General features: G+C 37.2%; 1 protein-coding gene across 5 annotated transcripts in view; it reads right to left on the bottom strand.

Moving 5' to 3' along the window:
• PPP2R5E (protein phosphatase 2 regulatory subunit B'epsilon) overlaps positions 1-17179 on the bottom strand; it is an 81707-nt gene that overhangs the window by 17238 nt on the left and 47290 nt on the right. For all 5 annotated transcript variants that reach the window (XM_074869012.1, XM_074869010.1, XM_074869009.1 and 2 more), the window contains 2 exons: positions 13089-13285; positions 1202-1303 (listed from right to left, as the gene is read on the bottom strand). In XM_074869012.1, the coding sequence (XP_074725113.1) occupies positions 1202-1303; positions 13089-13285 (299 nt within the window). The remainder of the gene's footprint in view (positions 1-1201; positions 1304-13088; positions 13286-17179) is intronic.

Below are 17179 nucleotides of genomic sequence, written 5' to 3' on the forward strand. Positions count from 1 at the left end.
AATAGGAAAGCAAAAAGGGGGAGAGAGATTTAGTAATATGACATGGAAAAAGTGACAGCTTACATAACTAATCTTAAATCATCAGGAAATCAATTCCATCAACTCCTGACAAATACTTTCGTGCATTTCTTCCTGACAATGGTAAATTATCCACTGGCTAAGAAATTCCATCATCTCCATGTAAGTAATGACTTTTAAAACCACAGCAGTAGCATCAACAAACACAAGATAACAGGCATGTATGCCTGTGCTGTTTCCAGGCAGGCAAAGCTGTTCAGAGATGCCTTGAAGCTTTTAATATTCTTTTTTTTTTTTCTTTTTAAATTTAAATATAAATGAGGGATGAAACCTACATTTCAACAGATTCTAAATTTGAGAGCACAAAAGAGTGAAACAAACTGCTCACAGGCAAGGATTGTGCATACAACTGTCAAATAAAAACCTCATTTCAAGCTGAGATCAACTGTGTTCCTTTGCTCACAGAAACTCCCAGACTCCACAAACTGTTACTCAGGCAAACTTCTTCTAAATTTACTAGTGGTGTAAGCCATCATCCTAACACAGACAGGATCTGCATCTATATTTTCTACAAAGTAATTTACTGAAATAGCGTCAATGATGCTTTCTCCAAAATTAATTTATGTTCTTTGTTCAATACCTTGCATTGACACTTGAGGTACAGAGGAAGGGATGATACACAGCACTGAGCATGCAGCTTGCTACAAACACCTGAAAGCAAACCTCAGCCCGGGGAGAGGAAGGAAGACTTAGACAGGGATGTAGCTTCTCATTCACTTTTTTGATCAGCTGCTAACACCTGTGTAGCTTTGTATGAAAATTAACTACCCTCAGTAAAGCAAAACTGTTAGAAGTATCATCCCCACAATGCTCTTGCTGAAGCTGCTGAAAAACACTTGTGCATCAGAGCAGTTTGGAAAGCAAAATAATTTTTAAATCAATGAAGGAAAACAGGAATATGAGGGACAGCATCAATACAATTTTGAAAGAAAGCTTTAACATGTTGCAAATTTCACAAAGTACTCTCTTGTCTTTGTAGGTACTCTATATAGCCATGAACAATATTGATAAATGCTACTGTCTCACAAACTAGTTCTGATCCACAGGTTAAAAAAAAGCTGAGAAAATTATTAGATACATTAAGCAATGATAAGCATTTGTTCTGAGATAAGTGATCAAAAACCTGTAAATGTGGCCACGATGCCTCCAAGGTGGGCTCATCTTCTTCTGGATCAAATTCATTGCTGTCACTAGGTGGGAGAGTTCTGAAGATATTGCAAGATACCTGAAAAGTGAAAGAAAGTATAATGAGATCTGTTTTTTAAATAGGTACTAGATTTCAGGACTTAGTACGTCTATACCTAGTCTATCCTCCATCACATAATCAGTATTTCTTTTGCCTGCTGTCTGACAAAGTTCAGGTCTAAGGAAACTGTCCCTTTACAAACCTGTCACCACCCTTGGCTTTCCCTTCTCTGGGTCTTTCTGCTTCTTCTTTCCACTGATATCCCAGCATTACCCCATCTGCCACCATTTCTGTCATCCACATTCCAGATGAGTCCACTGACATGTAATTCCCAATCCTGCTGGGCATCAATGGGCTGAGAGCCATGACCGTTTAGGAGTTGTGGGAAATGTCACCAACATGCATTGACAAGTGTTTTCATGCAACACTTGGTTATTTCCCTTTGCACAGGGAAAACATTAATGGTATCTTCTTAAGGTCTCATCTGTCAGCACTTGTTAAGAGTTGCCAGCACTATTCACACATTAAATGTCTGGACACCTCATGCCAAGTACAGAACTTGGTACTAAATGCAAGCAACAAATAGTATTTGCTCAACACTTAGCCCACATTTTATTTCATGGTTGGTTCACTTTGCTTAATCTTTAGATGTATTTTGCTGAGACTGCTTGGCTTTGTGAGGTTCATGCTACCAGCAAAGACTGAACCGAAGTGCTTTCCTGGGTTAATTATAGTGCTGAATGGAGCGTACACCTTATTATGCAGCAAATCTAATAAACTGCAAACATGCTTATGGCCTCTGCTGCACTTTGAAGGTGATGTTGTGCTGTCTTTGCACTCTGCTACTGCATTTGACCCATCTCTAAGCTGGTTAATCAAACAGCTGGGAAAAGCAGCATGTTATCTCCTAATCCCATCTATACATGACCCCTTCATAGTAGTTCAGACAAATTAAGCTATTTAAGAAACAAAACTAGTATGTTCTTCAACATCCTTATTTATTTTTCCAGCCTTTTACTCCTGTAAATGTTTTAAAGTTAGTCTGTAAGGCATATTTTCAATATGTTGGCAACTTAAGAAAGGGCACTTTAAAACCAAGAGTTTAAACATGAGCCAAATACTGATAAAACCAGATTGAAATAGAGTGAAGTTTTAGAATTTGCAAGACAAAGAAAACAGGCTCAGGTACTGCATAAACAGATGAAACGACAGAAAACTGTAGGAAAGCACACGTCGTGCATACTAGGGAGGAAAATTCACTGAACACAAGGGAAAGACAAAAGATGCGTAAGGCAAACCAGTGAGCACAGAAAAAAAAAAAAAAAAGAGGTCACACGGGTTTTTGCTTGGACTTTTTCCTTCTTACCACAAGAGGGTGTATTTCACTACAGTTACAGTAAAACTACATATTTTTACAGAAGCCTTCACCGTGTATTTAAATCACATGTTTTCAATTCGCTTTCAGCCTTAACAGATAGAGCACTTACTATAGCCGGTGCTGATAGCCGCTGAACTCTACTTGCCCTGCACGCATACCTGCCAAGTGATTACCAGCACTTATTAGGAGCTACTCTTTTTCTCTCTTCTCCATCCTCTTCCCCTGACTCATTCACTTCTCTCAAGAGAATACACACATTATAGTTTGCCTTTCCTCCAGGATTCCTGAGCTCCTCCTTCTACTATCCCTGATATGAAAGAGCAGGGAAAGGAGGAAAGTGATCAGAATTAGTGGGACAATTGTTTCTGTGTTAGAGCACAGGGCAAAAGAGGGTAGATAACCCAAAGGATTCCAAGTAAAAAGGGGGAAATGTACCTATCGGTGCCCTGGATCCGAACATCTGGGATACTGCAATACTTACTGAAGCATTTTTGGTTAATGCTTCACATTCAAAAATCCCAGCTTTCTCAGGATTTGGATCAAAACAGGGAACTAGCAAAACCATAGGCATTCTGTAGCCCTTTTTTTTCTGCTTTAAACTTAATTTGAAACAAGAAAGAAATTTTTCTGCAAATTTAACCATACATAAATTAATGAAACTTGCACCAACATATGAGAAAAAACATAAGTATTCATCAGCTGTTGTGTTTAGAGACTGGAACAAATATTGAATTACGGCACAAGCAAAACCTGCAAGGAAAAGTACATACTTTCAGAATGAAAAGCTAAACCAAGACAAATTCCTGTAAGATTTAAATTAAGTCAAACCAAGCCTCAAGCAGTCAGTGCCAGGGCCTTAACAGCATGACAGAACTATGAAGGGTTCAGCAACAATTAGTTACGTGCCAGCCCTGACACCTGAATCTTGAGCTTGTAACAAAACCGGTATGATTTTTGGAGAGTGCCTATTAAAAAAAGCCTAGTCTCAAGGCAACTCAAAAGCAGGTTTTTTGCATAAAAAAATTAACATGCAGGAGTAAATGCAATGCAAGTTAGAATATGGTCCTAGTAAACAGTTTGCTCTCTTTAATTTTCTTTTTTGCATTAGGAGTAAAGATAAGCTATATGGAGCCAAAATGCAGATATTCTCCTGAGAAGAACAGACAGAACAGGTTATCTTTACATGATTTCCCCAGGTTATCATAATTTTAAAAGATAATGTGTGCCATTACAGTTACATTAATCACCACAACACAGCATGATAGCTCATTTACATGCAGTGTCAATTTATAGCATGCTTATCTAAATCAGTAGCCTCTGGGTGGCTAATGTTTATAAGCCTCTAAGGGAGAACTGAAGGCAGCAAGTTCTTCCATGCATGAACTGCCCAGCTGTACGTTAGAGACTTTGACAGCCACCACACAAAGATGGGAATACGCTACATCAAATCTGGAAAGAATAATTTTTCTCAGATAGGCATGAGGTAGCTATTTGGTATTTATCCCTGGGCCCAAGCAGCATGCCAAAATTCCTTCAGTTGGATAGCTGAATCATTTCTCTTCTGACCTCTGTTGGATCATCAAGCCAAAGGACATCCCTGCCAGCCTGCATGTACAATCCTCGATGATTCCTCTTCCACAGCCAGCACAAATGACTATTGATCAATACTGACTTCCGTCTTCCACTGATTAGGAATGCCTCCAAATCCAGATGACATTTTTGTAAAGCAAACCAGAACTCTAATATTCTGCGAAGTTGTATCATGACAGATATCCCCTATTATGTCCTCAAAGACATCTGCACGCTGTTCTCCATGACTGTCCCTTTCAGAAGCACACACCAAACCGGGTAGAGAAAAGTACATCACTGCTCACCCACTCTGCAGAATTTGAACACCCAAGTGCCAGAAACCAATTTAACAAATCAGTAAAATCTACACATTGGCACTGAATCCAAAATTTCCAAGATCAAGTTGGAAATGCTGAAATGATAGATTTTTAAATTAGAGATGCCCAGAAACCTCTAAGCTCCATGTCAGTGTGTCAGTCAGGCATAACCCTGACCAGAAGCAAGACAAAAACTTCTCCAAGGCAATTACAAATCAATGTCAATCCATTAAAAACAAACAAGAAGATAGGGAAGGCTGCTCCAATACCCCCACAAAGAATGAGCTGCAAGTTCTAAACAGATCTGATGACTGGTACCTGGCAATGCAGAACTATGAAACTATGAATACACAGTTATAAGTAACAACCTTTAAGAAACCTTTGGTTTTATCACCACATTTATATTTGAAATAACTTTTAGAAAATAAAGTTCTAAGAGGCTTAAGTCTGAAGTCAGGAATAAATGTTTTGAGAAGTCCTCTCTTTGTCCCTCACTAGAGCCCTATAAAAATGACAACGCTATAACAGAAACATTTCACAAATTCAATTTCAGCTCAGTGCTCCTACTCTGTGCTGTCTGAAACAAAGATTTTTACCAGTAATAGTTTTCCTGAATGAAGCCTTAAGTGAAAACAAACATACATGCAGGAACGCTTAATATATTAGCTATATAAAAACAGGCTAAGTGAATACCCAATTAGCTCACAGGGAACACCTGTTCTTCTCTTACCAGTATGTGGAACCATCCAAATAAGCCCCATGTACACATGAAATTGAAACTGAGTATCTCTGCACATACAATGTTTAAACTACCACGCTCATTTACAACATACGGGAACAGTAAAATGTAATAAAGCCGTAAGGTGAAGCTATGCTAACTGGGAGACAACAATGGCCCCTGGAACAGACACAAAACTTGTCCTTCTGAAATATATCTGCATATGTGGTTTTTTAAATATTGTTTATGGATTTACATATTTTAGAGCCTGAAGTGACTACTGCAGTCACTCAGCTATAATATCTCCATATAACCCAGTGAATTGTTCTCAGAAGTTTGACTAAAGTACATCTTACAAAAAGTAATACCTAATTTTATCTTAAAAGATTATAAATTATTCCACCAGCTGTCTTCTCCTAGTTTTACTACGAATTTAACCACAGTGCTGCTTCTGATTTCAAGGTTGAATCTCCCTGATTCCCCATTGGTTCTTCTTAAACCACCAGATCTCTTCTACATCTGTATATATATTTGCATATGCAGTACATATCTATTTATATATAGGTATTTTTATATAGACATAACACTTCTCAACCTCTGTGCTGCTAAATAGAAAGATACAGCTTCTGAACATAGACAGTTGTTGGTTTCTTTGCTTGTTTTTAATCCTGGGATTATTTTTGCTTCCTTCGAGCTCCTACCTGTACACAAATGTATTGAGGTAGTATAAAAAGGCTGACCATCTCCCTCTTTTTTTTTTTTCTACATGTTGCCATTTTAATTTATCAACATTCACTTCTTCGAACAGTGCACTGTACCAGAAACTCATATTAAGATACTCATGATAGTAATTCACAATGCTCAGGTCCTTTTCTGCACCACTGCTTGCCTGAATAGAGTCTTTCAGGGTTTAATATTATATGCCTTCTTTTTGCCCAGCAGCATTACTTTTGACTTGGCTGCATTAAAATGAACTACACTGGACTGTGAACACAGTCAACAATCCAGATCACAGGGTGGGGGGAAAACAATCCTTCTCATCTTTTCTTGACCTTTAAGTCTGCTAAAAATTCAATCAATAACCTGCAAGAATTTAGCTCTAGATCAGGACTCCTAAACTTGTTAGCTTCCCATCACCCACTTCAGTGGTGGTAGCAGCTGCCATCCATACAGATGAGCAAGTGGCAAAACTGAGGTGCTTAGGCCGTGCTTCTGCTGGCAAAGAAGTGCAATAGGAACAGGTTTGTAGAACAAAAGAGCTGGTGCTCAGGTGCGATGTCCACACTACTATGTTTGGAGGGAGGAGTTTCTTTCTAGTGACCTCTTACACTGAAGCCTATTAGTCAGTCGGAAAGCATTAGGTACACTCCTGGAGTAGACACGTTCAAAAGGAACCAAATTTACAAACCTTAAGACTTCTCTATCACAACAAATGGGAGATCCACCGCAAGAGCACACTCACAATCTGAGTTAGAAGTGCTAGCACAGACCCACCCCCAGGCAGCAGCCCCGGGGAAAACTTCCTCGCTGCTGGAAACTGGAGCTCCAAAATTCCACTCCAGGTCACCTAGACTTGAACCGTAACAGGGTACCCTACCAGTAACTACCCTATTCATTGCTGTCCCCGTGTAACTATGTTTTGAGATGATCCAGTGGAACAGTTATTTATTTCATGTGTGCCCAGCTAATTCTATACAATACAATCTAAAAAATCATAGCAGTAACTCAAGTATCTTGGACAAATTAAAGCACAGTACCAGCAGAAAAAGGCCCTCATCTCTAAAGCAGGCATCAGATCAAGTGAAAGCCTGCCAATACATGAACTTGAACTCTAGACAGCATTACAAAACTCATACTGTCTCGGACTCCAAACTGAAGAACAAAACAAAAAATTCAAAAGCCAAGAAAACAATCCCCAGAAGATGCACATTGTGCTTATTGACAGACACAATGCTCAAAAGGTATTCAAGAAGATGACACAGCCAAAAGGGAGGGTTGTGGGTATACACTCCTTTAAAAAAAAATAAAAAATAGCTGGAGTCAACACAAGTACTTCTTGAAACAAAAATGTTTTTCCAGTTTATTTCTTTGCTTTAGACCTAGTCACTGTACTATTATGCAGATAAAGTCTGACGAATGAAAGGCCTGTGTAACCAACAGGAGGAATAATGGATACGGGTAAATGTAATTACATACTGTCGGGAAAAATTATTAGGGACAACTACTGCAAGAGGAGCTGCCTCCAACTGATTTTCTGAGAGGAGCACAGAACATCAGAGCCTCTTCTTTTAATAAGCATTATGGGTTTTGTACAAACTAGGTGAATAGAGAACGTGAATAATAAAAAGCATCTAACAGAGGAATTTGGAAATAATGCATAAAACCCCAAAGTTAGATTATTTTCTTGCTTTTACAGAATTGATAACCCTCACATTAAAGAAACAAGAACGGAATTTAAAATATGATGTGATTTTTATCTATTTTCTTTAAACTTGGATAGCATGCTTGCTCCATCATGGCTGTACCTACATAACAATGTTTAATCAAAGTCTATTTTGGGGGTCAAAAGTTGAGGTTAAGATTAATTCCTAATATTTTACAGAATTCCTGAAGACATATAAAATTCATATTAGAAAAGATACATTATTTGTCAATTTTTGTAAGAGTGTATGATTTCATTTACATTCCTTAAACTAAAAATGGCTTTCAGTATTATATTTTTAACTCTAATACAAGAACCAACAGCATTTCGTGCACAGGGTTTTTGCTAAATCAAAAAGGTAAGACTGAATATAGGTAGACTTACAAAAAGATCTCTATCCAAGAACATTTTAACATGGAAAACCCTAAACAGGATGAACATTTAGCAAGCAGAGTGTCATACTTAGTCACAAGCTATAGCTAAAGCTATAGAAAATAAAGAAATTCATAATGCCTATGAAGTCTAACAGCTAGAACACTTCCTAAAAATAGGTTCTTCAACATGCTAAAAAAATCATGGCTTAACAAGATATTCTTTCTGTTTAAAAGGTCTGTCACAAACTCCTAATCAGACTTTGCCCTCACATCTGTTGAGACAAACCTGCAGGAAAGGGAATGCAATCTCTCTAGATTTATGTCAGTAAAAAAAAATCAGAATCTGACCTTTAAAATGTAATTTTTGGTATTGATTTGGGTATTCATTTAACCAAGTTTCTTTCACTGTGTTGCTCAACATAGCTTCTGAGCCAGAAGATATCTAATATGATGTTTCATTTTGGCTATAGAGATTACAGTCTTCTTTTACTTGATTTGTCATTACAGAAAAGATAAAGATGACAACAGGAAGCCAAATGCGTTTCTGCACTTAAAAGAGAGGAGAACAAAGTACTACTATTCCATTCTAAAAGGTGTATCTCAAAAAAGTTTCATTAGCCATCTCTTATGGACTGGCAACCATCCACAGATGTTGCATAAACATCATGGTAAATGTCAGGGGCTGAGTTTTTAAGAAACAAGTTGGAGAGCTGAAATGATGCTCATCAACAAAGAGATTAATCCAGATTTCTCAGTTTAACAGCTTGTCAATTCTTCCCATCTAATTTTTTAAATGAAAGACATCAGTTTCCTCAATCTATGTCTTAATACCCAGAAAACACAAAAAGCTCTACTACATAGACCCTTTGGGATACCACAGATAATAACAAACATTTATTTCATTCAACTACCATTGCTTAATCTACCAGCAAAATCAGCATCATTAGTTTAAGCCTCCACATTTTGCTCAGACAGGAACAAATTTTAGATTAAGTGTCCAATTATTGGCTCATAAAGTCATATTACTGGCATTTCCTTCTTAGCAGAGTGTGGTTTAATTGGCAAGGGCCTTTTTTCCTAAGACTAGACTAATTCTAAAGAATGTCATATGCCCTTCTGAACAACACATCAAACTGCAGGGGAAGCACACTGAGCAATACCCTCCTGAATAAATCTGTCCAGCTTAGGGCCATTAACACAAACCCCAACCGCTCTTCCCATCAACTGATATTGATGACAGTGACAAGGCCACTGCAAGCTTGCTTTGGTGCCATTAGTAAATTAAATTTTATTTTACTTTTTTAAATAACCAATAACATACCAAACACTTCTGTATGTATCAAGCTAAAGAGAGTGGCTTAGAGAAGTGGACATGCACACAGGTTGACAAATAGCCAAGTGATTTCACATTTAGCTATATACAACACCATATCATGTGCTCAAGAGAACAAGATGAAAATACGTGATATTACGATTAGGGATTAAGGTTTTAATGGCATGTATTTAGGATGACTGACAGTAACAATATCCAGGAGCTGTTATGCTGGCTACCACAAATGACTGTTTTTCAAACCCTTACGCCGTAACACCACCACATTTAGAAGTAATTAAAAAAAAAGTCAGAGTTTCTGAAGAAGTTTACAGGCAATGTTTTTCTATCCCAGCATCTGTAAAGCCAAACTCCTTTTGGGTCATGAACAGAGAACACTAATATATACCTATGTTATAAAAATTTACAACAAAAAAAGGCTTTTCCACAGATATCACTTTTTTGGATGTTTTAGATAATTAAGATAAGAAAGCACTTTATAAATATTGGTAACTTTTTAAATATCAGCTTCAGGCTTGTCTGCCTTTTTTTCTGCTCTTAAATGATGTCAAAAATCACAAAACAGCTTCTTTCTTTTTCACCTGTTTACAATACTTCACCTCCAAAGCACAGTAGCCCAAAGGGCCGAGCAGGAAATACTAATTCCTGGATTCATAAACACTAAACATAACAGGGTGGAGACCTTCCAAAGCGACAAAGAACACTTGTGCTCCATTTTGGTCAGTTTTAAGATACTGATCTTTCAACTGAAGCACTCCCGTGATGTCAATGGGGATACTAATTTGGCCAGGACATAGATACCATGACAGGTCAGAGACTGTCAACTTGACAGCTCCTTTGTGAACACAGTTGGAGACCTAGGTGAAAATCCTCAAAAGTAGATAAAGGTGACAGTTTCACTCATGAAGCCAACTGTGCACAGTTAAGACTGTCTCAGTATACGATTATGAGCACAATTCTGCATGAAACAAGAACATGCACTTATTGCAAAGAACAAGTTACACCAAACATGATGCTTCAGCACAAAGTGACTAATGTCGTCTATTCACCAGGCAATATGTGCCAAAAACTTATTTTATAGAATATTAGGAGTCCTATGTTTCCCTCTAGGGCCTGTATAACTACACTTAAAGTGATGAAGATGTCTTACTTTTCTAGGCAAAGACTAGGAGGAAAAATACCACTTTTACCAGATAGCGTATGTGTAAAATACACAATACCTGCAATGCACAAAAGCCCTGATGATGTGGTTGAGTAGAAACACTGCATTAGCATTCGTTCGGATGATCGAAAGAAATCATTCATGCATTTGCCGTGGATTCACTCACATAAATTCAATAGCAGAGCACAGCCTTCTGCTTACATGGAATACAACTACCAAAGTGTTTTTCCAAGAGCATATACACCAAGAACACTGCCGGTTGCCACAGGCACAATTAGGCTGTGCCAACTTTCCAATTTTGAAACTGTCTTTCCAATAGCTTACATCTTCATCAAAGCACAGGTGTCTGTTGTAGGGTAGAGTTTCTTACAAAATTAAGTATTACAACTTTCTCAGGAAATTCTTTAGAAAAAAACATGTCTGTTTCCCTAATTACTTGGGCATCTTTTTATTTGTAAAAAATCTAGGTTTGGGCAGTCAGGAGCCACAGGGTAGCCAGATAAAGGACTTGAGAACATTATCAGTCCCCCCCTGTGTAAGTACCCTGGCACCGAAGAGAAAACATAGCATAAATTCAGCACTGGAGCCCACATACAAGGCAGAAGAAACTAAGATGAAGGGCATGATGAAATGAAAGGATGAGGGGAATACTAGAAAAAAAGAAGATAGAACAGTTTTCCATCAAAAATGAGCTAAACTGAAACTGGAATTCCTGAAGCTCCATTAACAAATATCTGTGAAATCCACTAGAAAAATTCACACTGTATCTTTACTTCCAGTGACTCCTCCATATCAGTTAACAGACTATATTTAAGAAAATTATTTAAAACCATGTTTTTCAAACTATTTAGGCAATGCCTCATTTCCTTAAGATAAAAACTGCTTTGTGAATCAACATAAGGGACTCCAGGGACAGCTGGACATGCTAGCAAAGGGGTTTTGCATCTCTTCTACAGTTCAAGTTCAGATTGCTTCATAGGTTGTGATTTATGATTTAAATTGAATTTTACGAGCAGATACAGATCAAATTATTCTTGTTTCTTGGGGCCCAACCGAAGATAACACTAAGTTGCAGAGTCTTTATTCTACAAATGTTGCTGCAGTAAACAACTATAACCAAAGTCGATGCAACAATACAACTTCACTAATAGAAACATTTTAAAAAAATACCAAATTCTCGCAGGAGGCGAGTTTGGAGTCATCCTCTATACACAGAAAAAGAACCCAATTTGATTGAAGTTACCTGTGCATCAGCATCCTGTCTGTACAAAGGGTATGATATAATTTGTTCATCACAAGCAGTACAAGTAAACCATTTAGATACTACAGTGCAGCACCAGCAGAAGAATTCAGCAAAGAACTAGTAATTCTGTATTCAGACTGGTATTTGAATGGTGCATTAGATCACATGCTTGAACAAATAACACAGCAGACTGAAAAGCAGTTCATTCAGAAGATTGGTCCAGTAAAGAAGGGAGAAAAGGAGGGTGAGGGAGAAGGGGAAGAATCTGCTCACACAATTATAGGCTTTCTGACAATGCATACATACAAAGAAGCCATATTAAGATTTTTCCATACACCCTTAATTCTGTTTTTTTCCTTCACTATTAGCTGCTTGATGATTCTGTCACAATTTACAGCTATTTTTAAATATTACAGACAAGCAACACAGCATGTATCTGTGTGTCAGAAAAGAAATAAAGAGCATATATAATGCAATGTAAAAACTATTCATTTTTTTTTCTTACAGCACATAGCCAGTGGATTCCATGATCACACAGTACCATTAGGAAACAAAATCACCAAATCTACATTTAACTAATTGCTTTCTCATTTAGATAACAGGTTATAAGGGTTCCGTATGGTAGTAGAGAGTAAACATTTTAAAGCAGTGATTGATTTTGCCAATCTCAATGAACGTTCCTCACCATATAGCTAGCATCTGCTACTGTTTCCATTTTTAAACTGAAAATTGTTATTTGACAATTTATATATACAAGGTATGGCTTTATTGTTGAGTAATCTTGCTCACTCTAACGGCAGCTGCTATGAATCCACATAATACAACCAGGAAATTTTCACACTGATCCCATACAACATTTTTAGCATTTATTATTTAAAATCATTATCTGTGCATACTTTAAGCTATCTCTGCCTAAAGTACACACTGAAGAGCTTGGATAAAATTCAAAGAAAGATAAAAAACTTGCAAAAATTATTCCATTATTTACACTGGGGAAGAGAGAGAGGGTAGGTGGGGGGAAATGTGAGGGACTCTGATTTTATGGCTGCTAGCCTTCTCCATCAAGAAACAATCCAGGTTTCCTTTCATATTTTTGTGACACTATAATAACCATCATCTACTTGACTTTAATTAAGAATATATAAAAATTAATATTTTTTTCTTTGGAGAATTATCCCCAAGTGATGTCTAGTAGAAAATACAAATCAAAGGCCTCATTTAATCCACCTACTCCAGGGTTCAATTTCGCCCACAATGCGTAACTGGAATTGCAAGTGGATTTAAAGAGACCATGAGAAAGAAGGAACTCACCATTCTAACTACTTCAGGGTAAGTCTGCTCTGTCAAACAGCCTCTGCTTATTGTAATGTAGTCCACCAGTTCATTAAGAGTGGAGCGCTTGTATTCTTTCATTTTAAGGTCTGAAAGCGTGTCCATGAAGTCAAAAATGACACAGCACTGTTGAAGTTTCTTTAGGAACAGTTCAGGCTGCTCTGAAGATGGAACGTCTATGAAACAAGAAAGGAAATCTTTGTGAGTCTGGCATCTTATTATACAAAACAGGATTTCTTTTTGAAGATCAATTTCAAAGGAAAGCAGCATTCATACAATTTTTGTAAAACAGAGCTCAGATTAACAAACGAACCCGTTATAGCAACTCTACTACTATTGTGTGTTTGAGATCTTGAACAACATGTTGTAGAAGCAATTTAATCATCATCTGCTATTAAGAAAATAAAGTTCACAAAAAACGTCCAGGCTGAAGTGGAGAATGCAAACACAACACCATTCAAGGCTTAATTCTATGATACACCGCTACTTTCACTGGAGACTGACATTCACCATCATTAACTTACACTCCAAAGAAGGATGAAAGAACTGTCAAACAGATCAAGTTTGATTAATTGGTATTTCTAAAAACAGTGTCATTTATAGCTCTATATGAATATACATGAATATGTATATGAATACACAGCAAGACTATAATTCTGCAACAAGTTTTCAGATTCAATCATTACCCCCATGTTGACACTTCCCATAGCAAAATCGATTTTACTGAAACACAGTGAGGATTATTTGCTGTATTATGAACATATAACATGCATCAATAGGAACATTTTCACACAAAATAGTATGTGCTTGACCAATAAAGTAAGCAGAATATACTACTTGCTATTTTTGCTCTGTTTTCTTAATTCTCAGCAGTTAAAAGACTTAATAAAATAATAAAAGGAATGTCAACTTCTTAGTGGTTTGTTAGTTTACTATGTGCATCAAAAGAGTACACAGAGAGCTTAGTTTATCCGATGTTCATGTACACAAGAGGCTAACAACAGCAGAGTTGCAGAAATGAAATGTGCATTTTTACTCTGAAAGGATGCCCTCAGATTAGAGGGCACTTCCCTTCGTTTGATCTACTTTTTTTTTTAAAGGCACAAATGCTCTGTCAGCACCAGCATCCAGTGAATGACCTTCCAAGCCACAATACAACACATAAATTAAAAAATTTGCTGATTTTAACTAGAAAAATTTTAATAGTAAAGAATTGATGTTTGTTGCTCAAAACTTGGACATACTAGTGAAAAGTCAACCTAATGTGGAGCTTCTTATTGTTGACACAAGAATATGTCAAGTTAAGGAATACCTGGTAAACACTGGAAGCTGTTAGTAATAGTATAGTAGTTTTAAGGATGAAGTACCATGCCTCTGTTTTAATTAAAACCACGTGCACAACAGTTACTAGTTGCAAGTTCAAAAGACCTATGAAATATTACAAGGTCATAGTATATAGCTGCATAGTTTTAAAAAGTTCTGATAGAGATGCAAGGACCCCAACGTACTTCACATCAATTCTCTTCATTGCTTAAACGCTTAAAAGAATAAACATGGATTGCAGTACAAATAAAGATGCTACATGTTTTCTGACTTGACATGGTGAAGCACAATTGATTCTTCTTTTGCTTACAGCACTGCCATAGTGACAGGATTCAATATGTTAGCAAACTGCATCCCACAAAGAATAACCAAGATCTTGGCAAGGTTCAATTGATGATACCAGTCAGCACACACCAATCTCATATGCATTAGGCTTGGGTAAGGTCTACAACTGCTGCGTCCAAAGGAAAGTAAAGGTAGAGGGAAAAGTGGTATAGTTATGACACCACACTTCGTAACACCATAATTGTTCGCCCCAGATTCCTACAGGCTATATTCATCTGTGGCACAGAAGATGCAAAAAATGCGGTCCTGCAGAATTCCAACAAGAAGCGCGAGAGAATCCCCCCCCAAACATCTCTGGAAAAACTGAAGATCCCAAAACCAGGTCACCCGAAAGCCGTTCCACTGGCCAGGTCTCTCCCAAATGCCTCACAGCAGGCAGCACTGAAACCCAAGATAAGCCAAGGAGTCAGAGAAAATCATTAGGCCTCACCCATTACAAAAAAGACCACTTCTCTTAGCAACCTTTCTAAGGTTACAGGCTTACAGGAGATAAAGGGCCTGGGGAAGAAAAGTACTTGTGACTGCTCTCTTGATTACCTGCCTTAATATAGTACAAAAAAGGAGAATGGACTTCAGAATTCACTGTTATTAGCAAGCAGGCAACAATTAATTGATTAACAATTTCTTTTAGAAGACCGACTGTAAATACAAGCTGGAGGAGGGGGGAAAAAAAAAAAAAAAAAAAAAAAAAAGAAGGGATAAAAGTGTAATCGGTTACTTTTCAAGAGTATTATGTTTAATTCTAACTTCCACTCTTTCTTATGCTACCTATAATCCCCCATAAAACTTGAAAGCATTTAGGTGGTATCAATAAAATCTATGACGTTACATGAACATAACAGGGGTTTCTACATAGCTTGCATACATTTATGTTGACTGACAAGGATATCCTAGTCAAAGAAAAATGGGCTGAAATCAAATGGAAATCCATTAAGATACAGTTCAGCACAAGTTATAACCAGACTCAAATGACTCAAGATCAGACTCATTTTAAGTTGGGACGGTATTAAACAAAAATTTAAAAATGACTAAAGCATTAAAATAACTAATAAAAGTTTGTTTTCTTTTTTCCTCCAGTTAAGTACCTGGAGGTGTGGGAACAAAATGAAAAATATAATTAAGTTCTTCTCAAGAAAAACCACTCTAGAACACTACATGAATTTCATGCCAGCATTACCACGTTGATGAGCCATGCAAACTATAGGGGCAAAGTAAAAAAAAAAAAAACCCTAACCAAAAAACCCACAAGCAAACAAACAACAAAAAAACCCCCAAGGCCCCGTGAAATAAAACCCCAAAACCTGATCGTTCTGGTCATATCTGCTTTTCTTTATTAAGGAAGTTGCCATTCACACTGTAAAATAAAATTGCAAGAAGCATAATGCAATAGTATTTCTTACTGTTCTTAGGAATTTGGGGTGTCTTGGGAACCAAATAACACCTAATGCCTAGCTTTTTCTACTTGGAAACAGGGAACATAGAAGAGAGTCAATTTTAGGGGGTCCTAATATGCACAGCACAAGAAAAGGGCAGCAGAAATCAGTAAAATCAGTATTCCATGTTCCCAACCTTCCCACAGAGACCATGCCATGGTTTTGTTTTTTTCTCTGGTTTGGGTTTGTTTTGTTTGGGGTTTTTTTATTTTATTTTTCCATGTTTCCCTTAATTCTCTAATGCCTCTTTCACAGCTGTACAACCCTTTCCAAAACATCACTAAGAACAGACTTCCCCGGCCACCCTCATGCCACTATTTGTAGCAGGGAGCACACTGGTACTTGGGGTGCAGATGGATTGAGGTCCACAGCAGAGCTGAACTCCTTAACGCAATGACTTGAAATTAAACATGCAGTTTGTTACAGATGTTCACAGTTAGTTACTGAAAAACAGCAAATCATTTTCTTCTCAGCAGATGGATATGCAGAGTTTTCAAGGAATTCTGCAACATTTTACTCTTGTGCTAATGCACAGCCAAACATTTAGGCCCCCAAATTTAATAACCTGCAATATTACCATTGTATCCACTTTCATTTGAAAGAACTGAAAATTGAGCAACTGCTCTAATAAATCTGTGTAAATATCTATGATACTTCAATAATCTATAAAATAATATCAAACAATATCAAACTGACACTACTAAGTGGCATGTGTGATTTATGTCCAGTGCACAGGACTGTATACCTTTATTAAAATCAAAATTTAAAGAAAGATAAACTTTCATCTGAATGACTGATAACTCTTCTCATTTTCAGGTCTTTGCTATGAGTTAATTTGCAGGCTTGTAAGTTTTCTCTTTAGCCTTTTAAATCAGTACAGAGCTTTTGAAATACTCTTGAGTATTCACAGATTCTAAGGAAACTGGCTTAATGAAAGCAAGTACTAACACATCTAACAATGGTAATCCA

This window comes from Strix uralensis, chromosome 4 (assembly GCF_047716275.1).
Source record: "Strix uralensis isolate ZFMK-TIS-50842 chromosome 4, bStrUra1, whole genome shotgun sequence".
In the NCBI taxonomy this organism is placed as follows: Eukaryota; Metazoa; Chordata; class Aves; order Strigiformes; family Strigidae; genus Strix; species Strix uralensis.